The following is a 24,495-nucleotide window of genomic DNA, read 5'->3' on the forward strand; positions in this document are numbered from 1 at the left end:
TCATATGGATATTAGAATCCAAATATCATAATTAATTAAAAAGAGAAAAAAGAAAAAAAGAGCATAGATTAATGCCTAATCTTGAATTTGCAATCAAATAAACCAACATAATTGGTTGACACATAAAACCAAAATAAAAGGGAATTACAAGTAGATTAAGTCATGAGATCAAATGAAAATTACAACAAACTCCCTCCTAGGGGGATTCAGAAATAATATAGGAAGAAAAAAAGAAATAAAAACTGCAAAAGCTGTGGAAAAAGAAAAAGAAAATTAAATAGAGATAAGACCTTCCCTAACAAGAAGGCCAAAGAGGAGGACGAACAAACCAACAGAGATGCACTGTGTTGAAGACATGTATGTCTGAGAATATGCTGATAGCGTTATTACCGCACCCACTAATCCTATCACAAACGAGCTTTTGTTCTGATCCATCTTTCCTTCTTCTTCTTCTTCTTCTTTTTCTAGAGAGAGAAAGAGAGAGAGAGAGAGAGAAATAAATTGGACGGAATCTTTAATTTGTGGGAGATGAGAAGGTTGTTGAGAACACAGTGCCATTTGTCTGAAAAGTCAACTCTTGTCTGAAAGTACCGTTTTCTCCTTGTTGCGTTGACTTTTTTTTATTATTTTTTTTCTGTAAAATGAAAATCATAATTGGGCTTTAGATTATCAGATAATTGAGTGTGTGTGTGTGTGTGGATAAATGGGCCTTAAATTCAGAAAGGCCCACTGCAATAGTCCAGTTTCTACTAGTGTGTTTTGTTATTAGAATTAGAGGTGGGTCCCACACACTAATTATTATTTTTTTTTCATTTAATTAATCTCGTATCATGGATTCAGTACAGTTACAGACTGTGTTGTCCACGTGGCACCTCATACATACTATGTAGTATTTATTAGTTTCAGACACTAATTCACAGATACATACATAAATATATATATATATATATATAAGTGTATTAGGTTATATATATAGCGCGTGCGTACAAACCACATTATCAGGATCAAAACCCAACCACCCTATCATTCCATATTTGAATTGCTCTCAAGCTTTCCCTTTTCTGGAAATTAATAATAAATAAATCATTTCTCATCATAGAGCAAGTATACAGCAGGTAGAATTCAATTAATTAATTAATTAATTAATTAATTAATTAATTATGCTAATAATGTACTAACCACATGACATCATGCACAATATTCCACACCTACTGTGCATTCATAACCCATATAAATACACACACCAATCTCATCCTACATATTCATATCCAACACTAATTCTTGATACACATACATAATTCCCATTTTGTTTTTTTAATATATATAATCTTGAAAATTTTGTATAATTTAATATAATTATAAAATGGCTGGCATTATTCAACTCGGCGAAAAGAATCCAAAGGCTGGAGTGAACCGTGGAGTAGCGGTGGTCGATTTCTTTCTAAGAATCGTTGCGATTATTGCTACCTTAGCAAGTGCTATTTCTATGGGTACAACCGACGAATCTCTACCCTTTTTCACTCAGTTCATCAGGTTTCGAGCCAAGTACAACGATCTCCCAACTTTCACGTAAGTCCATGCAAACCAACACTACATATATATATATATATATATATATATATATATATATATATATATATACATTTCATTAATGTATATATATACATACGAAACATGTGCAGGTTTTTCGTAGTGGCGAATTCAATAGTAAGCGCGTACCTAGTACTTTCTCTAGCACTGTCCATCTCCCACATCATAAGAAGTGGCTCGCGTAACAGTAGAGTCGTCTTGATTATTTTCGACACGGTAATAACTAATATATATATATACACACATGTATCGATTTTTTATTTTATTTTTTGTCAATTAATTTGATGTTTATATATGTATTATATTTTTGTGTGGGCGAAGGCAATGCTGGCGCTATTGACATCTGGCGCATCAGCAGCAGCAGCGATAGTGTACTTGGCGCACAAGGGGAACACGAAGACCAACTGGTTTGCGATTTGCCAACAGTACAATTCCTTCTGCGAACGAACTTCCGGTTCTTTGATCGGTTCTTTTGGAGCGATGGTCGTTTTCATACTACTCATACTCATGTCAGCTGTTTCTCTGTCAAGGCGACATTGATTTCAAATTATTGTATATATATATGTGTTTTTTTCCATGTGTCTGGGTTTTTTTTTTTTTTTTTTATGTGTGTGTGTTTGTGAGAATTTGTGTCTGATAATTGTGATTAGTGTGATATATATATTATAGTAAGTGTTTCTTTTCATGTTGTAATTGTAATGGATTTCGATTCTGTTCATATCGTTGTCTAGAAATTCTTTCAAGTTTCCTGTAATTTTTTCTTGTTAAGGGATTAATATATTTGATTGTTGTATATCTATTGTTATTTTTTTTTTCTTTGGTACTGCAGTGCTTAGTCTGGTTTTAAATTCTTAATTTCAAGTCCAATACTATGTGGGCTAATACTGGGGGTGTAAATCAGACGGATCGGGTCGTAATTAGACCTTTCGAAAAAAAAATTGATTTTTTTCGAGAGTGAAGAACTATTTCCAATTTTGTTCCAAAAAAAGGGGGAAATTGGAAATTGGAACGAAAATTTTTTGTTCCAAAATCGAAAATTTCAAGATTGGAATCGGCGGAATTCGAAAATTTTCAATTTTTTGTCACCTAAAATATAAAATACGTAATAATATTGGTTTAAAAGTGTAATATTCAGAAGAAAAAAAAAATCGAAATTTTTGGAATTATTTTCGGAACTTAAATCGGATTGGAATCGGAATATTATATATATTCCAATTCCGATCCAAATAATTTTGGAAAAATTGGAAGTCGGATTAAAAAAATATTGTTCCAAAATGGGAAAATTTCGGATCAGTAAAAATGAAAATTTTGTTCCAATTTCCACCCCTAGCAAATCCTAGTTGGAAAATATATTATTTTTTAATCATAATTCATAACACCCTTGCACATAGTGTAGGAGGCAGACATCCAAAGAAGTCAACCATAACGAAGCGCTAATGACATTATTTCGTTGACTTTTATGACCTTTCCCTCGTTGACCTAGTAGCCATGCATCCTCAAACTGATTAACTAATTCACAAATAAGATAGCTAATGAAAAAAAATAATAATATTTTATGAATTAGGTAAAATATCACTGTTTCGACTTCCGGCACATTTCCAATTAATAATAATTATAATTAATCACCAATTTATTATAATAAATAGTTTTAGTATACCAAACAATTTTCAAAAAATAACAAGGGGATTTTTCCAAGTCCAAGTTTGCCTAAGAAACTACTCAATTCTTTTTCTATACCAAACAATTTTCATTTGACTGAGTGGAAACTTGCACAAACTATCTAATACCTTAAAAACATGTATAAATTAACCTTAAATCTCTCCCAATCCCAACACATTCTACTCATCAAAACAAGTGCATTAACCAAAAACAAGTGTGTTAATTTTTTTTTTATTTTTTTTCCGAAAGAAAATGACGAAAAAAATCGTACCGCAAGAACCGGCAGCTGAAGTGTCTGAAGAAGATGCTCCTCCAAAAACCGCTCCCGGTAAAGGACTATCGATAGTCGATTTTGTAATGAGAATCGTTGCTGCTATTGCTACCTTAGGAAGCACCATTGCAGTCGGTACAACCAATCAAACGCTTCCTATGTTCACCCAATTTATCCGTTTCAAGGCTCGATACCAAGATCTTCCTACTTTCACGTAAGTCCAATTAAAAAAAAAAAACGTTAATTTTGTAGTACTATGCATAGAAGTTGTGTGACGAACATAACTGTAATAAAATTTGATGTTATAACAGGTTCTTTGTGGTTACAAATGGAATAGCAACTGCGTACCTGGTTCTTTCGCTTGTGCTGTCAATACTCCACATCTTCATGACCGGTGCGAAAGTGACGAGGACTGTCTTGATCATACTCGACATGGTAATAATCACAAACTAAACATGTTTTTAGACCGTTAAATTTTAGAGGGTTATCCTAAAAAAAAACATTATTAATCGAAATGTGTTTCAAATTTGTGAAGATAATTCTGGCTCTTTTGACTGCCGGCGCTTCTTCTGCTGCTGCGATTGTGCACTTAGCGCACACGGGCAATGTTGAAGCAAACTGGTCTGCTATTTGTCAACAGTACAACTCCTTTTGCGAGCGAGTTTCCGGATCTTTGGTTGGATCTTTCTTAGGAATTCTTGTCCTTATGCTCTTGATTATCTTGTCTGCTATTGCCCTGTCAAGAAAGTGACGTGGCAAGGAAAAAAATTCTGCCCTCGAGGAGCAGTGATTCAAGTTCCCGTTATATTTGTTTGTATCTACAAATTAATATGTGATTAGAAGTGAGTTAGCTCATGTTTATTTCAAGTTCTTTATAATGTTTAATTACTTCATAATGCTTCAATACTAAATGTTCATGGTTGAGTACGTAAAAATACACGTATTATAGAACTCTACAAGTAGATTAATTGAGTAAACAGCACGGATATTTCGAAAAATTGGAATCGAGGCATGGAGCTATATCGATCAAACAAAATGAACTGCCAAATCATATGTAATGTAACATAATTTATAACATGTATAATTAATTAGGATCGAGAATAACAAAATCTCACTTTCGAAAAACTAACACGCGCTTTCTCTTGAATTTGCACGATGATCCGAACCAAGCAGAAATCCGAGAAATTCATTCTTCTCTTCATCAACCAAGCTGAACCCACGTTCCTTTTTCACACCAGTTTCATCCATCAGTTTCCTCACGTTTTCAACTCCACTCCACTCGCCATTTGAAGCGTATATATTCGACAATAAAACATAGTCACCACTTTGATCACGCCTCAATTTCAGCAGCTTCTCATTAGCAAGTCTCCCCAGCTCTACATTACAATGAATTCGACAAGCTCCAAGCAATGTTCTCCATATGATGGCATTTGGTTCGAACTCCATCGTGTCGATAAACTCAAATGCTTCGTTTAACAAACCCGCCCTCCCGAACAAATCTACCATACATCCATAATGCTTCACATTTGGCTGAATATTGTACGCGTTTTTCATCAAGTTAAAATAAGCACGGCCCTCGTTGACTTTCCCTGCATGACTACAAGCAATCAATACCCCAACAAAAGTTATCTCGTTCGGCCTAAACTTCTTCTTCCTCATATCTTCAAAAACCGAAATGGATTCGTTCATATAACCACTAAAAGCCAATCCCACAATTATGGAATTCCACGAAGTTGCATCCTTTTCTCTCATGCAACGAAACACATCAAGCGCCTTCTCAATGTTTCCGCATTTAGCATACATGTCGATAAGTGCATTACCGAGAAAAATTCCCAAAACACCCTCCCCCATGTTTCGAATGGAGAAGTGAATCTTCTCTCCAATATCTAAAGATCCTAAATTTGCACATGCCGACAAAAGGCTCAACATTGTCACTTCATCGGGACACTCCCCTGCAGTACTCATCTCCTCGTACATTTCCAACGCCTTTCTATGCTCTCCGCTAAGTACATAGCCTGAAATCATTGCATTCCAAGTCACAACATCTCTTTTAGGAACTAAATCAAACAACTCCCTCGCACACTCCATCTCCAATTGCTTTACGTAACCCGTGATCATAACATTCCACGAGACCAAATCCTTCACCGGCATTTCATCAAACAACCACCTGGCCATTTCCAAATTCCCCCTCCTTGCATATCCTGCAGTCAGAGCAGACCAAGCCACAACATCTCTTCTCGCGGACGCATCAAATAGCAAACTCGCTACTTCGATTTCTCCACAGTTTGCATGGAAGTATATAAGTGCATTCCTCGCAAACTTATTACACTCAAACCCGTGTCTCGTCACTTTCCCGTGAATCGCACATCCCATACTAATCCATGAAAGCCTCGTACACGCCTTTAGTACGAACGGGAAAGTGTAGTGATCGGGTTGAACGAGAAGCTTTTCCATCCGAGAGTAGAGCGAAACGGTAAACTGGGGTCTGCAGCTCTGAGCTGAGCCTCTCATCATGGTGTTCCACATGAAGAGGTCCGGTTCGGAGATTCTGTCGAACAGTTGGTGGGCATAGTCGATGTTGTTGTGGATGGCAATTGCGACGGCGTAGATGAGTTCTTTGAGAGCGGAACGATCGGAGTTGAAGCTTTCGACGATCATGCGAGCATGAATTTGCTTCAACGTTCGGAGATTCTTGCAATTTCGCCATAGGTACGAGGTCTGATGGCAGATCGAGCTCTTTGTTGCGGCTGTTTTTCTGATCATTTATTTACATGGGCTATGCTCTTCTCTCTAACGTTTGATTCTCTTTTCTTCTTTTTGGGCCAAATTTTATTTCTTTCTATTCATAGTGGGCCAAGTTTATGTAACCAAAACAAAATTGTTAATATAAATAAAATAATTTATTATTTGTTTATATTTTTTTTTTTTTTGAAAGTTATTATTTGTTTATATTTGACAATTGTAAATATATTATTTAAATAAAGATAGATATATATAGTAAAAATAAATAGAGTGTTGCACTGTAATCATAATACACGGTTTACATTCATTAGGAGGCCTAATTATCACTGTGTAACGCCTAATCAATCTAATTAGTGCACTTGTTCTAACTAATCACATTTATTTTATAATTTGCAGCAAAAAGCTGAGACAACTTAGTAAGGCGCCGTCTTTGTCTGCATGTGTTCCCTTTCAATTCAATTCTGCACGTGTTTAATTAATTTTGAAATATCTCTTGCTCTAATCATTTTAGTTATGTTCACTGAATCAGGAACAAATTGGTCGGCATTTAACCTCCTAGTTTATATTGTTAACAAAATCTTATCGGATGTTTAATAGTTTATAAGTTCTTTCAAATAAAAAATAAAATTTACAAATTTTAAAAATAAGTTGTTTAAGAGCAAATAAGATATTCATAAAAGTGTACATTCATCTACTTTTCAATTTAATATCTTATAATGAATGAAAACAGTTTATAAAATCATTATACGAACAGTTCAAAAATTTTAAACATTAAAATAAGTCCTAACAGCTTATTAAATCTTTTATACAACTTATTTTTTGAATTCGACACAACTTTTAATTAGCTATGTTTCACATCAAATTGACTATGTTCACGCGACCTTGGATTATATTCCTATCGTTTCCATACAAACTTATTAAAATACAACAAAATAGACTAAACATAAATATAGAGAGGCAATTAATTTATTACATTATGAAAAAGGAAAAAAACGTTAACCTAACTTGTCATTTAATTTATCAACTTTATACGATAAAATGCAATCAAGCTAATACAATTATGTGTGACATTTTGACCATAATTTTAAAGATGGCACGTGGATGTTCCCTGTCTTGGATTCATGTTCAATCTTATCCAACATTGAAAAATGTGAGAGAAAATTTAAAATAGGGAGTAGTCATTAGTCATTACTACTATATTGTTAAGGAAAAGTTTGGCCGGTTTTACCTTAATCACTTGTTAACCAATCATTGATTAGACCGTGTTAGTATTAAATAATTAGCTGATTATCTTTAGAGCGGCGGGTCTTTCATTTTTCTAGGGTCCGCCGTGGATTCCACGTGGCCAGCTTATGTACAAATAGCTTTTCTTTTATTTTTTTTTGTAATTAATTTGTTATCTTGATGCTTGAATTTTATTAAAAAGAAAATGAATTAGTTAAAACATTTAACTAATTTATTCATTGGAGAAGGATTTTTTAACTTTGGAGAATCAAAGTGGTAGTTTTTTTGTTTGATACTTTATTTAGTTCCTCGATTGAAGTTGCCGTAAGGTCTCCATTCAGTTTTTAAGATAGCAGACAATTTTATAATAACCTAATTGGAAAATTAATTAATGGATGTTTATATATACAAACTGACACACGCATATATTGGTGTACTTTATAATTTTAATTTAGTGACGAAGATTTAGATAAAATATTTTTATGAAGATAGTAATTAACACGTTTTGTGTAGGGAATGGATCAATATTTTACCCAATCAATGAAAGATTCGCTCATGCAATAATATATTCGAATTTAATAAATCAACTAATAATATTTAAAAGTTGATCACAGCGTATTGAGAAAAGCAAAGAAGCGTAGTTAATTAGTGATTCTTAATCTTAAACTACAAATTACAGTCAGCTCCTTGTCATCAATTAGTAAACACCGACTGCACCGGGTACAAACAACTAATGGATCGGGTAATACCCACCCAAATCTGGCGGGTCGGGTCGAGTGAAAATCGTCACCGTAAATTAAATTAATTGGATATACATAATACAACAAATTATTTACTTCTTGTCTTATAACCAGATTTTTTTTTTTTACAAGTACATAAGATTCACTGAATAGGGTCAATCCATTACAATCAATTATTTGCATCGGTTGGAAAAGTTATCCAGATTGCAAAGATAAAATTAAAAAGTACATGCATAATAATTGCTTCATTTTAGTCTAATAAAATAATAAAATAATAAATAAGTAAGAGAATTGCGTCATAAATAGGAGCCAAAATCACGAGAGTTATGCACTAAACAAATCCCGTAACGGAAATAGCTTTTTGTGGTCCTTATAAGTTGGAAAAAAAACCTGGACACTTGCCAATTAATATAAATAAATACATAAATAATATTAGTTTCGTCATATGTTTTTTGTGTCTTTTTCTGAATTATTATTCCCCCTTCCACTCTATGACAACTTGGATTTTGTAATAGTTAGTTAGATGACTTTGGTTAAACAGATTGCAACCAACCCAACCCGACTGTTTCTTCTTATTTTTTTAATTTTTTTTTTGTCAAAATAAAATTAATTTTTTTAATTAATTTTTTTTTAATTTAACATAGATAAGGTCAAAAAAGGATGATTCACACTAAAAAAACAGAAGAAAAAGCTAAAAAGAGAGGAGCAGAACAGAATGTAGAAACTGCCTAAGCCAAAGTTTCATTACATCCCACGTTTATTATATTTCCTCACAAACAACTAACTATTCATGCATCTATCTCTCTTCCTCGGACCACTTTTTCTTCTTACCCAATCTTTCTTTCTTTCTTTCTTTCTGTTAACACACACACACACACACACATCTCTCTCTCTCTCTCTCTCTCTATGTGGCACATGCACACAACGCGTAACGAATCAAGATTTTTTTGTATAAATGGATACTTAATTTCCATCTTCATATTCTTGCATTTCCCTTTTACTTCAGCTAATAGTTTTTAAAGGGTTTTTTGAGTTTAGGATTTTGGCATTTTTTATCACGTACAAAAAGTGGTATAGCCAAAATTATATAATAGAGTGTTCGCATAAAAGAAAAAAAACCAAGAATGGAAAAATTCTCTGGTTGTAACAAAAACGAAGAGCAAATCGAGTTGCCACCCGGTTTTCGATTCCACCCGACAGACGAAGAGCTGATAACTCATTACTTATCTCCCAAAGTAATCGACGGCAACTACATCACCAAAGCTATAGGAGATGTTGACCTCAACAAAGTCGAACCTTGGGATTTGCCTTGTAAGTTTTACTCACAATTCTTTCTTTTTTTTTAAAAAAAAAAAAAAAGAACAAACCCTTATTTTTATTTTTTTTTCTAATAAGTGTATTGTGTGTTTTTCGATATTAAAGGGAAGGCGAAAATGGGAGAGAAAGAGTGGTATTTTTTCTGCGTGAGAGACCGAAAGTATCCGACCGGTTTGAGAACAAACAGAGCTACCGAAGCTGGATATTGGAAGGCAACCGGAAAAGATAAAGAGATTTTTAGAGGCAAATTCTTGGTCGGGATGAAAAAAACACTTGTTTTCTACAAAGGCAGAGCTCCCAAGGGAGAAAAAACCAATTGGGTTATGCACGAATATCGATTGGAGGGCAAGCATTCCTTGCAAAATCTCCCCAAAACTGCTAATGTATATTCCCCTGTTTTATCTCCCCTGTTTTTTTCCCCTGTTTTATCTCCCCTGTTTTTTTTTTTTTTTTTTTTATTTTCTTGTTTGATGATGATTGATTTTTTTTGTTTTTCTTATTAAATTTTCAGAATGAATGGGTGATATGCAGAATATTTAAGAAGAGTAGTGACGGAAAAATAGTGCCGATATCAGGGCTTGCAAGTAGTAGAAACTGCGGGGTCGATTCGGAGGCTGCGTCGGATTTGCCTCAGCTGATGGATTTTTCGTCCGACGAAAATCATATAAGAACTACTACTTGTGCACGTGCTTCCGAGGGATATCACGTGACCTGCTTCTCCAATCCAATGGAGGAGCCACGAGATATAACACCGTTCGATGATTTCAGTTCTTCGTCTTCTTCGAGAGACTTCCGTTTCTCGCCTTTTCCGTTTGTTCTTCCACATAATTCTGTTTTCGTTGAAAACAAAAGCTTTCCGAATATGAAGCGAAACGGTGAAGGGGAATTCTCGCAGGATATGTGTTCCGCTATGTCGTCGTACAACGAAGTGGGATATTTGCCTTACGAAGATCAAGAATTCCCGATTATTTCGACTGCACAAGTTGACCTCGATTGCTTGTGGAATTACTGAATTTATTAATTATAAAAAGTGTCGAATGTCTTCTTTGGGTAAAGTAGTAAATGCAGATTGCTTGTTTCTGTATAGGTTTTCGATTATGTACTCGTTTGCGTATGTCCGATATTTCGACGAAGAACTGTCGAAGTTTGCAATTAAAGATTCTTGCTAAATCTATGGCATCAACTTTTTTAATTTTAATTTGTTAAATATTTAATGTGAGAATTAATATGGGTTATATTTGTATGTTAGGCCATCAACTTTCAGACTGGGGGAATTTAATTAAATCAAAATCATAAGACTGTTTGTTTTGTTTTTGCTTACGTTGTTTAGTTGAAATATAGGTTTAGTATGGTTACAGCTCAAATTTGTATGATGATATATACATTATGCAATGAATAATAGCCAACCTTTTTCTGTTATGCTGACTTAGGATATTTATTAATCATTCTTTTCTTTCTTGCTTTTTTTTTTTTGCCAAATAATAAACTGCGGATTTATGGGACAATTATGTCATAATACATTCCATCTAGGAGTGCAAATGGCCGGATCGGATCAGAATTAGCTACTTCGAAAAAATAATTATTATTTTTAAAAGTGAAAAACTAATTCCAATTCCGTTCCAGATAAATCGAAAAATAATAATTTGTTTTGAAGACTAAGTATAAAAACTTTATTTATTACAAATTTAAATTTTGTAAATTTGATTTATTTCAACAAACTGTGATGTGGGCCCACAGCCCATACTTTAATGACCCATAAAAGACAAATTCTTGCCCAGCCCAATTCAACCAATAACGACTTTAGCCGCCACTTACCGCCACGTCATTTTTCAGTCCCTTTCGTTTATTTTCAAGTATAATTTATTATTTGGGTAAATTACCACCACCCTGAAGTATGGTCAATTTACGAAAAAAACCCTCTTATTTGGATAATTACATCTACCTCATCAATTATGTTTTTTTCATACATATCCACCCTTATGATGTCAAATTCAACATAATCATCTAGATTTTGTGGAATGTGCTCTAGTTTATTCTCGTTTTGTGTAAAAAGACAGTTTCTGATGCACCACAATCTGATATTTACAAGCCAAAAAACACATATTATGATCATATTGTGTGTGGTTTGATCCGAGATTTTATTTGTACTGATTTGAGCTTGATCTCAATAATAATTTTATTGTATGTATCTGATTTAACAATTTTATTACTCAAATTTAGTTACATATGATTTTCTTTTTATTTATTTCCTTTTTTTTAATATATAATTTCATGCGTTTGAAGTGGGCTTAGTTTGATAATGGGCTTTATACCCTTTTCATAGTGGACCTATACAAACAATGAGCCCAAGGCGGAAGTTTCAATTCAATTTTTTTTCAAGTGATGGAGTATTATTATTATTAATTACACAAGTTTAGAATATTTCAATATTTCGTTGCATTTTCTATGTTTTTCATTACATTAAATTAAAACATTAAACTAGGTGAAAAATACTCTTTTATTACACAAGTATTGTATCTCCATTTGGAGTAAAATTGGTTAGGCGGATGTATCAATGTAAAGATGTAAAGGCAATGTTATACAATATAGAATTGAAGCACTACACATGCAAGAAAACAACGTCTAAAACACTATAATTGCAATTTGGGTCCCCGACTAGGTACCTATTTCATTTAGTGACTAACTAAAAAATAAATATTCAATTTTCAAATTTACCCTTTTAACTAAAAAATAATTAATCACAATGATAATTTTGTAATTTCCTTTTTCTGTTTTTTAACATACGTACATTTATTAATTTTCTTAATATGTGCTCAACAACCAAGAACGACATGTAAAATGAGACCAAATGAGTATTCAAAGTTAATTTCGATTGCAAAATGTACATGCATATTGAATGAAACGTACAAATGTTTTTTTAACGGTTATACTAAGATTACATCGATTTTTTTTTTGTCAAAAATAAAATAATTCATGTAATTTACCATAAAGTACATTATTTATGGGTGGAGTTCGGTTATTTAAGCTCACTCACATGACCTACCTAATTTCCATTAACTTCATTGTACTATGCAAAAAAAAGGTGAAAAATAAATACGTAAGTAATCCCACGTCATATTTAATCTTCTCCCAACTGAATGCTAAATTTAAATAAATTAATTGCGGAAAAAAAGAATTTAATAGCCTTGTCAGAAGAATTTAATAGCTTTGCCTGTTTTATGAGAAGAACTGAATTTATTTATTTATTATATATTAGAGCAATTTTCGGTAACCTCTATAGTAATCTTAAATTACAAAAAAAGTCATTCATGTTTGAATAATTTCAATCACCCCATCAACTTATGTACTGTCTTACGAAAAAAGCTCCTCACGATCAGTAAGTAAATTTGAACCCGTAAGGGTAAATGTGTAAGATAATACATAGTTGAGGTGAGTGGTTGTAATTATCTTAACAATAGAGGTTTTTTTCGAATTTACACTTTTTTATGTCATCAACTATTTTTCCCTTCTTTCTTTCTTGCATGTTTTGTTTCTTTAATAAGTCAGCTAGACAACAAAGAAAAGAACGATGTTGAAATGGTTATAACTTAATACAACAAATTTTGAATAAATGTTTAAAGTATATATATAGATATTAGTTTTAAGAAGAAAAAAAATGATGACGAATATGCACACGTGGATAATAATAATTTAATAATATTAAATGGGACAAGGGTTTGTGATCGGAGTTATTACAATGTTGGACCATAGGAATAGCTGGTGGTGTGGCAGCGATGACAAAGAATTTAAGGTGGGAGGGCCCATTTGTCCTTTCACATTTAAACTATTTAATTTGGGCTTTTTAAATTTTTATTTGATTAACATTTATTTGTGGGCCAATTTTTTGTCTTCTTCTTTTTTTCTACCAAATCAATCGGAATGCATATCTCTTGGGAGGCCCATTGGCCCACATAATTAAATACCTATTATGCCCTGCCTTGTTGGATTTCCCAAAGTAGCCTTGTGTTAGGCATGGACGCTGGAGTTATTTTAATTATTTTTTAAAGTAATTGATATGTATTTTAATGCTACTCTATGAAAGGGCTCCATATTGGAAAATTATTACCCCTAGTCGGTGATATCGGTAATGACTCGAGTGTGGCCGAGTCATGGCCGGAAAATGATGCCAAGCAAGAGTTGGCACTAGACAACCACACAATCGGTCAATGAGTGGTCGAGTATTGGACAAGCATTTGGGGTGTTTGTCCGAGAAAGCAAGAAATGGCTTGATTCAAGTGGGAACGGTGATCGAAAGTACTTGTGGCTGGCACGGGCGTTGCTCCGCAGCAAATGCGGACAAGCGCGGGCAGTAATCGGCATGTGGCCGATAACTTTGGCCAACGAACGTTCGAGGGAATCGACCACGACTTGACAAGTTTGGGCAAGTTGGCACGACCGATTAACAAGTCAAGGAAGGCAGCCCGATGTGCGGGCGTGCTAATGACCGTGTGGGCAAAGAACTAGCAAGTGTTGGGCAAGGCAAGCAAAACGTGCGGAAAAGGCAAGGCAAATGGGCTGCCTAGCAACCGGCCGGGCTGTTTTGGGCCGTTTGGTGCGCGCGCGCGCGTCCGATCAAGTTGGGCCTCGAAAACCAGCCTTGTGGGCGGTTTTGAGGGAAGTTGCGGAGCGGTTGAGGCCTGGAAAGCACGAAAAACTGCCCCTTATTACTTGAAAATTACCTTCTTCCTTGTATTTAATTGGCTATGAGTGCACAAATCCGACCCATCTAGCATTAGAGAGTTCAGATTGCAATTGTGGGCATTTTGAGTGAGGATTTTCTGTGTGCACCTTAGTCTCCTTTGTATTCTTTGTGGGAAATTAATATTAATGTTGGGCATTGCCCGTAAACGTGCTTGTGTGTTTGTTTTCCGCTGCATACTCTTGCTATTGTTTACGTGGCTTAAAAGACTTATGTTTGTGTGTGTTTGTGCGAAGAGAATCGAGAGGAAGGCTGACTGATTTGGTGGGCAAATCAGGCCGCACGGGCGAAAATTTCTTGAGTGAAAAAACCCCTGTGACAAAAATATATATGGGATTTCTTTTAATTTTATATATATTATTTTTTTCCTGATTTTTTTTTACTTATTTAGATCGTCGGATATAGGATTTGACAGTTTAAATAGAAGATATAATTATATTATTAATTATAATTCAATAATTAAATTAGAACTTACGTCAAACATTGCAAGGAAACGAATATTTATCTACAAAAGAATCTCGATAAATTAATAACATCGTTTAAATAATAATTTTTTTCGGTCTCGACTCGATAAAAACGTATTAAATTATTAGTTCAATAATTTTATTGATCCCTACTGTATTAATTTAAAGAGGTTTAACTGAATCACCACCAAATCTTCATGCACATAGGGAATTGAATTAATTATTTAACGAGATGTTTTATGTTAATCTAATTAGTTACATGTGTGCGCAAATTCCTTCGTCTAAAAAAATAAATTACTACTACAAATTGAATCCATGCTGAATTTGAAATTAAGTCATTCAATTCAATTCATATTTTTCAAAACCTACACAATAATATAGCATCGAACTCAATAATTTCAACACTATTATTTCCATTATCCTAATCTAAAATCAGAAATAAAATCTTAGAACAGATAAAATGTACGTAGACATGCATAGACATGCATACACCTTAATTAATTATTTAATTTGGGTTGGGGTTATTGCGTTGACCACCAAGTTGACCGGCCGACAGTGTACGATTTATCATCTTTGTCTTAAATGCAAAGCCGTATGTATATTAAGTATTAACTATATAAATAAGAAGTACTGTATGTGTTGCAGATCGAAAGAAAAACGAGTGGCTTTTACAGGTAAGAACTACTGTCATCTCCTCTCTCAATTATTTGTTCATTATTAATTCAATACTATTAACTCATAAATATTGGCTCTTCTTTTTTTTTTTTATGGCGGATTTGTATTTACTATTGTTAGGTCAATTAATTATTGTTACTGCATTGACTTTATTACTGCACACAAATTCAATTTTAGTGTGTATAATTGGATGCTGGATGCAAATTTTATCAACATTGCAAAAATGTTGAAGTAAAATACAATTAAGATCTATTATCAATGATTGATTAGTAGGTAATTAATTTTATACATGCATACTGACCTGATTTAAAGGTCTTTTATTAATATTCATTATAAATTGATTGGCTATGATTAGTCATTTAATTGAGTTTACCATCCTAGCTTATATTCTTTTAAGAGTTGATGTTTAGTTAGTGCATGCATGCATGCATGTTTAATTTAATAGTATTAATAATTAAAACTAATTTTAAATTATCATATATCTTCTTCACATTATATTATATATATATATAAAAGAAAAAATATATATAAATGTATGTAATGTATAATAAATGATGTATGGCATGGATGGAATCGATCGGGTATTTAAACATTAAGAGGCCGGTGAAAAAAGGTGTTCATAAATTATTCCTTAAATTGTTAAGAGCTAGGTAAAGGGCACTTGTTGTCTTTAAAAATAAATAATTTTGTATCAATATATCCCCATCTTTGTCGCTGACCTTTCTTCTCCACCCGGCCCCCATATCTCTCTCTCTCTCTCTAGTCTCTCTGGTCTCTCTCTCTCTCTCTCTCATTATTAATAATTTACTATCTCTCGCCCTCTCCCTTCAGTCACTCCAGAACAATCAGTCATATTTTGTCGTACGTAAGTGTTGGTTTCTGATCTCCGATGGGTCGGTCGCCGTGCTGCGATAAAATAGGGCTGAAGAAAGGGCCATGGACGCCGGAGGAAGATAACAAACTCTTGGCTTATATTGAAGAACACGGCCATGGTAGCTGGCGAGCCTTGCCTTCCAAAGCTGGTACGGTCATCTCTCTCTCTCTCTCTCTCTCTCTCTAAAAGTCTCTCTCTCTCTAGTACTAGTCTGATCTCTCTCTGCTGATTATATTGAGGTGGTTGTGTGTGTGTGAATAATATAATATAATTAGGGCTCCAGAGATGTGGGAAGAGTTGCAGATTGAGGTGGACAAACTATTTGAGGCCTGATATCAAAAGAGGCAAATTCAGTTTACAAGAAGAGCAGACTATCATTCAGCTCCATGCTCTTTTAGGAAACAGGTTTACAACCATTTCTTTTTCTTTTTCACACTCTTAATTATATCATAATACTATATTCACTACATTTATTTTTCCATCTCATCTCTTTTTCCTCCCCATGGTTTTCTTTATTACTTTTTTATCTGTCCACTGTCAGTGTTTTTATACCACGACTCTAGCATTTACTCTAATCACCTGCATTTTCAAGAATTACAAACCAACATATATTCTAAAAAACAATAATATGCCATTTTACTATAATTAGATGTATATAGATATTTTCGTAATTAACAAGGCTTGCTTTTTTTTTTTTTTTTTTTATTATTTATTGTCATCTTCTTGCAATATACTAATCATTCGCCATTGTCGTTTTTCTGTCTTTTTTTTTATTTTTTATTTAAATTTGTCTTGTGGTTCGTAGGTGGTCAGCCATAGCTACTCATTTACCCAAAAGAACAGACAACGAAATCAAGAATTACTGGAATACCCATCTCAAGAAAAGGTTGGCTAAAATGGGTATTGACCCGGTTACCCACAAGCCCAAAAACGACGCCATTTTGACCACTAACGATGGCGAATCCAAGAATGCTGCTAATCTAAGCCATATGGCTCAGTGGGAGAGCGCTCGACTCGAAGCCGAAGCCAGATTGGTCCGTCAGTCCAAACTCCGAGCCGGCTCTTCTAATTCCTTTCAGGTATAATTTTTTTTTATTAAATAAATATTAATCTGCGGTTTTATTTATTTTAATATTGAGCGCGTGGAACAGACGCAAAATACGGAATTCGCCTCTACTTCGGGCCAGGTCCAAAAGCCCGTTGGCCCGGCCCAATGTCTCGACGTGCTGAAGGTGTGGAACGGCGGCGTTTGGCCGGCAGCAAGTGGAGGTGTTTCGGCGGCGGGAGGCGGAGGAGATCTGGGATCTCCGACGTCGACGCTCAGCTCCGCCGCGGGAGTAGGAGAGAGCTCCGCCGCGTTTGCGGAGTTCGTCGGGAACTCGTTCGGGTCGTGCGACAGCGGAATGATGAAAGAAGAGGGTGAAGAAGAATGGAAACGCGCGGCGGAGTACAGATCGGATGAGATCGGGAATCCGATTCCGTTCATGCCGGGATTGCAGGAAACGTCGTCGTTCCCATCGGATTGGGCGGCGTCGGAATCGAATAGACAAAATGCCGAGCACGTGCCCAGTGGGAACTTCGTCGAGAAGTTTACCGACCTTCTCCTAAGTACTTCTTCCGGCGATCGGCGTTTCTCAGATGATGGCGGAGAATCAGACAACGGAAGCGGCGGCGTTGGCGGCGGAAGTGGTGATTACTATGAAGACAACAAGAATTACTGGAATAGTATTCTCAATCTGGTGAATTCTTCACCTTCTGATTCGCCCATATTTTGAGTGACGTCATAATTAAAAAAAATAAAAAAAAAACATCAGCATAATTGTTTTTTTTTTTTTCATTTTTAATTTATTTTGGGAGTAATGCATTGTTCATAGAGCATAACTTCATTTTATTAGTTTCAAATGGAATAAAAATTATTTCAATCTCTTGAAAGAAATTATATAAACTTTAAAATTAAATATATTTTTATTTTTTATTTTGGCAAATAAACATTAAAATTAAATAATTAAACAAATAGTGATGGAGTTGATTTATTGCATATAGTTCCATGTCACAATCTAGCTAACAATAAAAGCCCCAACTTATACATGTTTTGAAATTCTTGCCATCTACACAATTCATACATACACCCGATTTCAAATTCAAAGATATCCACATAATCAACCACTTTATAATATTATATTATTACTCACAAAACATTATAAATAAATATATATATATATATGTACATAATTACACATATTGTATTGGATTTGCTGTATGTTTTTTGATGAAAGTGATTGGTTAATTAAATTGATACTTAATTAGCAATAAACTCAATGGGGTCTGGTTCTTTAAATAACCAATAAATTCACTAAATATCAAACATGCTAAAAAACAATTTCTCTCTCTCTATATATATATATTGGATTATATATATATATCATAAGCCTTCCCCAACAATTATTATTATTATTAATATAAATGTCTAACATCAAACAGATTCATGTCCGGGTCTATAAACAAAAAATCTTATCCTAAAACTGTCTTAATCCTCAATTATATGAAATTCCTATAAGTGTCTTAATCTTCATTAATATGAATTCACAAGTTTAATTACAAACCTATACATATACGAGATTTTCTTTATTAAGAGGTAAATTACAAAAAACACCCCACCAAGACGACAAAAAAGTGTAAAGCCGTATTCCTCAGGGAACAATATATCAATTATGCAGAGGTCACTGAAAATAAAATGAAACGTGGCCATACCATAAGTCATGAGCACTAGCATTAATATCTTTTATTTTTTTATTTTTTTATATATATATATATATATATATATATATATATATAATAATAATTATTATTTATTTATTAATTTTTGTGGTAAAGAAATGACATGGTGAAACTAAGATTCGCATTTAATATGGATATCTTTTTTTTTTTTTTTTTCCTGTGTGCATAATACTAGTATTTAATATGACAGAGGCCATATGTTTATTTATTCACTAATTTATTAAATCGTGTGCAGTAACGAAATCTCCACATTGTAAAGAATACTTTGTCACAATAATGAAAAAAATAAAAATAAAAAAAAGAGTATACTACTCCATTTTGTTAGGCATTAAAAATAACATTTATGAAGGCAGCTGTAATGGAAGTTGACTAGAGAGAAATATCGACCCACATTTTGGTAAGTAAAGATAGATTGCAACATTTTATTACTTTATTAATGTCAGTATATGCATATGCATTTACGTTCTTCAATTATTGGATCACATGCCCTTCCCCATTTATTTTTTCAGTTCACTATGAGGGGCATTCTTGGTATTTCATATTGTTTTTTTAGTGGAGAAAAAATCAAAAACAGCTTTTTTAACCTGTAATAATTAATTAAAACTGAATTATTACAAAATTAGTCTCACCATTGTTGTGGGTAAACATCATAAAACCCCATTTATTTTTCTTCTTGCGTAGAACTCCCATGTGTTTCATTTTACTTTGCACGAAATCCTTTTTTCCGTTAAAAGTTAACACCGTTAACTAGATTTTTTTTACTCCCTTGTGTTTCATTTTACTTTGCACGAAATCTCATTTTCCGTTAAAAGTTAATACCGTTTACTATAGAGGGATTTTATAACATATGAGGATTTGGTGTATAGTTTTGCAACACAAGTGGGTTCTATGCAAAAGTAATTTATTCATTTAAATTTTAAATTATTTTCTTAAATTAAGTCGAATACATATAATAAATTAACATATGAAAACAAAAAAAATTAATATTCGAGATGGAAGATGGAACGAATTCTCAAATTATTTATGTTCTTTTCACGTGTAATTAATCCATTATAAATTATAAAAATAGATGATAATTCTAATAAAATAATTACATATTTTAAAAAGTCAAAATTATTAAATACATTAATATATTATATCATATAAAAATTGATTTTTTTTAAATACTCACAACACCTATTAAATTTATATTTTTCATATTGTAATTAAATACACGTGTTCGACTTAATTTAAGAAAATAATGTGAAAATTTAAATGAATAAATTAATTTTGCATAAAATTCCCTTTTATTGTATAAATTATGCACTAAATCCCCCTATGTGATAAAAAACCTTCCATAAAATCCCACCTTTAATTAACGGTGTTAACTTTTAACGAAAAAGAGGATTTAATGCAAAACAAAATGAAACACAAGAATGTTTTACTCAAGAAAAAAACACAGGGAAGTTTGGCGCAAATTTTCCTTAACACAAGGGAGTTTTATGTTGTTTACCCCCTTTGGTCTATTTTCATGCTTGATGACATATATAGGTTATTTTGTAATTTCTAAAATGTTTGAAATTTGAATAACAAATTTCCATATATTTTTGGCATTTTCTAATTATATACTATATTTCTATAGAAAAATGAAAAGATTTTATATAAATAAAAAATTGTATATGTTTATATACATATTTATAAACATACCCTTAATACTTTTAATATTTATATACATTATTCAAAATCCAATATTCTAGTTATCGGGACATACCATTTCTCCGTGTCCATTAGGCCAACACAAATAACAATCACATTTAGCTATGCTCCTAAAAAACCAAAATATTTTTAGTAGTGTAATGTGAAGTTAATAGTTAATGTTTTTGTGCACCTAATTAACAATTGATATATTAGCGATTACACAACACAAACACAAACCTATTACCACGTTTTTCCCGCCGATTAAAGTTTTATTTTGGATTTTCTTACATAATCAGATGATTAATGGGCCTTAAATCTCAATATTACCGAACTTACACAATTTTTGAGAAGATTTCAATTACTGACATAAAATACTAAAACATGAATATTACTACACCACAACTTTTTTAAACTTGATTAAAAAAAATTAAACATCAGGGAAAATAATAAATAAATTTCATCAAACATTAAATATTGAGAAAAATACCAAAATTCAAGTTTTCAATAACAAGATCGGAGGCGTAATATTATCAACTTTTTTTTCGAAAAAGAAAAAAAGGATATAAATAAAATAAAATAAAAATAAAAATCAGAAAAATATTCGGGCATTACAGGCAGCAGAAATATGAGTAATTGAATTTAATTTGAAGCTGCAAAGCGGATCCCAATTTCAATATCTGCACAATTAAAAATAGGCTTCCGCAGAAATTTAAATTCCACAGAGCCTCAGTACTATGCATTTTCTTCTCTTGTTATATTTAGTACACAATTATATTTATACATACATTATACATACAACGTAAAAGATGGAATACAGACAAGTAAGAGGAGGTGGAGTGAGTTTATGTGGTCGGAGATAGGCGGAAGGGAAGGTAAATGGAAGATAATTCAGTGGTCAAATGTTTTGCCCTATTTATAATTTAATAATTGAAACCCTAATTCTTCCAATCTTTAATGGGCCTGTTTACTTTCAGTTCAATTATTACCGCTTCGGCCCATTGGGCTAATCTATGTAACATAATTTCAGCTAAAGCCCAATTATGAATTATTTATTTATTCAATTATTATTGTAATAAATAATTATAATAATTTATTATTATTATTATTATTATTATTATTATTATTATTATTATTATTATTATTATTATTATTATTATTATTATTATTATTATTATTATTATTATTATTATTATTATTATTATTATTATTATGGGGTTATTTTACAAACCCCTAGCCACCAAATAAACTAGGGATAAACTCAAGGACAAATCATCGTTTGACATACCCCTGGAGAAGCGAAAGTACTATACTACCCTTATATGCAATTTTCGGCCAAACTGCATTCAACATTTATGGTCATGCATTTATCATTTTCGCTGATTTATTTATTATTATTATTTTTTTTTATAAACCTGTTTGTTAAATATATATATATATATATATATATATATATATATATATATATATATATATATATATATATTAATTTTTTTTAGTTTTTTAATTTTTTTTTTAATTTTCAAAACAATATGTTTACAGTACTGAAAATAATTACATGTAACTATAGTACCTATAGTAATTCATAGTTATGTTCGTTTTTCTTCCCCATATTTTTACTCGATCAATTGTATACACACACGAATACTGGTTTATACAAAATAAATTCATAAGACCCCAACAAAAAATTACAAATTTTAATATTTTTATTATAAATCACATCAGAACCAATAAAATACAAATCGAAAATACACAAATATACGCATACGTAACTACATGTTACTATAGTAGTGTAAAACCATAAACGTCGCTAATAACCACCCACGGTTCCGCGCGCCCACAATTGCAACAAAATATAGAAATAAATCTGAAAACATAAAAATAAACGAAATTACCATCAAAATATAGATCCCGACGAGAGAAATCCAACGGTGGGTGGTCCGTCAAATTTCGACACGTGGAACACAAAATAAAGCTCCGACAAGACCACCGTGCTCGAATGAAAAAAATTGCAGAAACATATCAGCGCTCGAAACTGAATGAAATCATCACCAAAAGAAAGAGCTCGACGAGAGGAATCTAACGGTAGTTAAACCATCGAATTCCGACCTTCAGAGAGAGAGTTATGGCTCCGAGAAGAAATTTCACCGGTAGGAGGTTTGTGGAGGCGGGATTTTGAATCTGGGAGAATAAGAGAAAGACGATTGTAGTGGTTAGGGTTTAAAACTGATTTTAAAAGGGTATTATAGGGACTTCAAGGTGGCCCATGGGGGCATATCAAAATATTTTCGAAATGAGGGGGCTTCCCCTAGGATGCAATCCACTTGGTAGTTAGTTCTATATAATTTGGAAACGAGGCGGGTCTACAAAATAATCCCTATTATTATTATACGAACAAATTCTGCGACTATCGACCTCCCTTCTTGATGAGCAATTAGCTTCGTCTATAGGGGTTTGAACGAGCCGAGCTCGCCAGAATTTTCAGGCTTAAGTTCAAGCTCGTATCCAATTTTGCGAGGTCGAACTTATCTCATTTCGTTAATTATTAGTTTGTTTTCCGTTTTTAATAATTGACTATAAAAATAAAAATAAAAATGATTGTAAAATATATAAGTCTTTTTTATATGAATTTATTTAATATTATTTTTATTACTCTTTTTATAATTAAAGAAATAAGGAGCTCGCGAGCCGTCAAGCATCTATAATTGGGTTCGAGTTCGAATTTGAGCTTCTATCAATTCAACTCATCGAGTTCACGAGCCGACTCATCTAGTTCAGAAGTCGGCTCAGCTCATTTACCACCCTTATTCGGCTATTCATCTAATCGAACTTCCTTGCTCTAACGAACTCCGCATCCCACTAAAGATGCTTCTTGAGCCTTCTACCCAAGAGTTCATCTGGGTTCTTATCTGCATTATTCTCTGGGCCTAGGGGTGGTAAACGAGCCGAACTGGCTCGCGAATTCGACGAGCCGGCTCGAAAAAAGCTCGAACTCGAGCTTGGATATTTCGAGCTCGAGCTTCAGACGAGCTCGAGCTCGAGCCCAAAATTAGTTGTTCGACAGCTCGCGAGCTGCCTTCTATTTTTTTTTCTTTTTTTTCTTTATATATATATATATATATATATATATATATATATATATATATATATATATATAATTCTTATTCTTATTATTATTATTAACTAAATAATAGTAAATAGTCTATAATAATAAATATATCTAGTATTTAAATAGAAACAAATCTATATTACTTAAATAATTTATAATAATATAAAATATTATAATAATAATTATAATAGAAAAAATAAAAAATATATATAACTAGAGTTCATTATTTATTTTATAATTTTTTTTTATTTTCTTATGAATAAGTTTTAATAAAAAATAAAATGATTTTAATAAAAAAGTAAATAATAATTAAAAATAAATAAAAAAAATAAATAAATAAGCCTGAGCTCGAGCCAAAAAAAATTGGCTCGATGAGCTCGAGCTTGGGAACATGGACTCGAGCTCGAGCTGGCCAAAAGAGCCGAGCTCAGCTCGTTCCCACCCCTATGTCTGGGCCTATCTTTAAGAAGTTCAACCCAAATTTACTAAATTGACCTCCTTCAAATTGGTTGGTGGTTAAAACCCGATCCATGAATAACCCTAGTTTATGGATCCAAAATAAAGCAAGGAATAATACATGTCCGCACTTCATCTATGCAACACCCACTTCTGAAGTGGGAAGGTAGGGACAATTCAAGTA

General features: G+C 32.8%; 6 protein-coding genes across 7 annotated transcripts; 4 read left to right on the top strand and 2 right to left on the bottom strand.

The window, feature by feature from the left end:
• Positions 1-86: 86 nt before the first annotated feature.
• On the bottom strand, positions 87-531 carry LOC105961652 (uncharacterized). The gene has a single exon (XM_012985890.2). The coding sequence runs from the start codon at positions 433-435 to the stop codon at positions 274-276; it is 162 nt and encodes a 53-aa protein (XP_012841344.1). The 5' UTR covers positions 436-531; the 3' UTR covers positions 87-273.
• Positions 532-1,256: 725 nt separating this feature from the next.
• On the top strand, positions 1,257-2,383 carry LOC105961639 (casparian strip membrane protein 1). Its single transcript, XM_012985875.2, has 3 exons — positions 1,257-1,569; positions 1,683-1,806; positions 1,912-2,383. Exons 1-3 carry the CDS (start codon positions 1,364-1,366, stop codon positions 2,128-2,130), a joined length of 549 nt encoding a protein of 182 aa, XP_012841329.1. The 5' UTR covers positions 1,257-1,363; the 3' UTR covers positions 2,131-2,383.
• A 1,037-nt stretch (positions 2,384-3,420) lies between these two features.
• On the top strand, positions 3,421-4,413 carry LOC105961625 (casparian strip membrane protein 1). The gene is made up of 3 exons (XM_012985860.2): positions 3,421-3,734; positions 3,832-3,955; positions 4,056-4,413. The coding sequence occupies exons 1-3, from the start codon at positions 3,502-3,504 to the stop codon at positions 4,269-4,271; spliced, it is 573 nt and encodes a 190-aa protein (XP_012841314.2). The 5' UTR covers positions 3,421-3,501; the 3' UTR covers positions 4,272-4,413.
• Positions 4,414-4,442: 29 nt separating this feature from the next.
• Positions 4,443-6,311, bottom strand: LOC105961650 (Pentatricopeptide repeat (PPR) superfamily protein). The gene has a single exon (XM_012985886.2). It carries the CDS (start codon positions 6,281-6,283, stop codon positions 4,646-4,648), a length of 1,638 nt encoding a protein of 545 aa, XP_012841340.2. The 5' UTR covers positions 6,284-6,311; the 3' UTR covers positions 4,443-4,645.
• Positions 6,312-8,953: 2,642 nt separating this feature from the next.
• LOC105961638 (NAC domain-containing protein 92) lies at positions 8,954-10,741 on the top strand. The gene is made up of 3 exons (XM_012985873.2): positions 8,954-9,537; positions 9,649-9,926; positions 10,055-10,741. The coding sequence occupies exons 1-3, from the start codon at positions 9,351-9,353 to the stop codon at positions 10,553-10,555; spliced, it is 966 nt and encodes a 321-aa protein (XP_012841327.2). The 5' UTR covers positions 8,954-9,350; the 3' UTR covers positions 10,556-10,741.
• Positions 10,742-16,035: 5,294 nt separating this feature from the next.
• On the top strand, positions 16,036-18,218 carry LOC105961649 (transcription factor MYB16). Of its 2 annotated transcripts, none has more exons than XM_088821510.1 (4): positions 16,036-16,442; positions 16,570-16,699; positions 17,100-17,373; positions 17,446-18,218. In XM_088821510.1, the coding sequence occupies exons 1-4, from the start codon at positions 16,310-16,312 to the stop codon at positions 18,067-18,069; spliced, it is 1,161 nt and encodes a 386-aa protein (XP_088677636.1). In that variant the 5' UTR covers positions 16,036-16,309; the 3' UTR covers positions 18,070-18,218. The 2 variants fall into 2 exon arrangements, with proteins under 2 accessions (XP_088677636.1, XP_088677635.1); XM_088821509.1 differs by having other exon boundaries at positions 16,275-16,442; positions 17,434-18,218.
• The last annotated feature ends 6,277 nt before the right edge of the window (positions 18,219-24,495 follow it).

The sequence above is a fragment of the Erythranthe guttata genome, chromosome 8 (genome assembly GCF_056151865.1).
Source record: "Erythranthe guttata isolate IM_541 chromosome 8, IM_541, whole genome shotgun sequence".
NCBI classification, from domain to species: domain Eukaryota; kingdom Viridiplantae; phylum Streptophyta; class Magnoliopsida; order Lamiales; family Phrymaceae; genus Erythranthe; species Erythranthe guttata.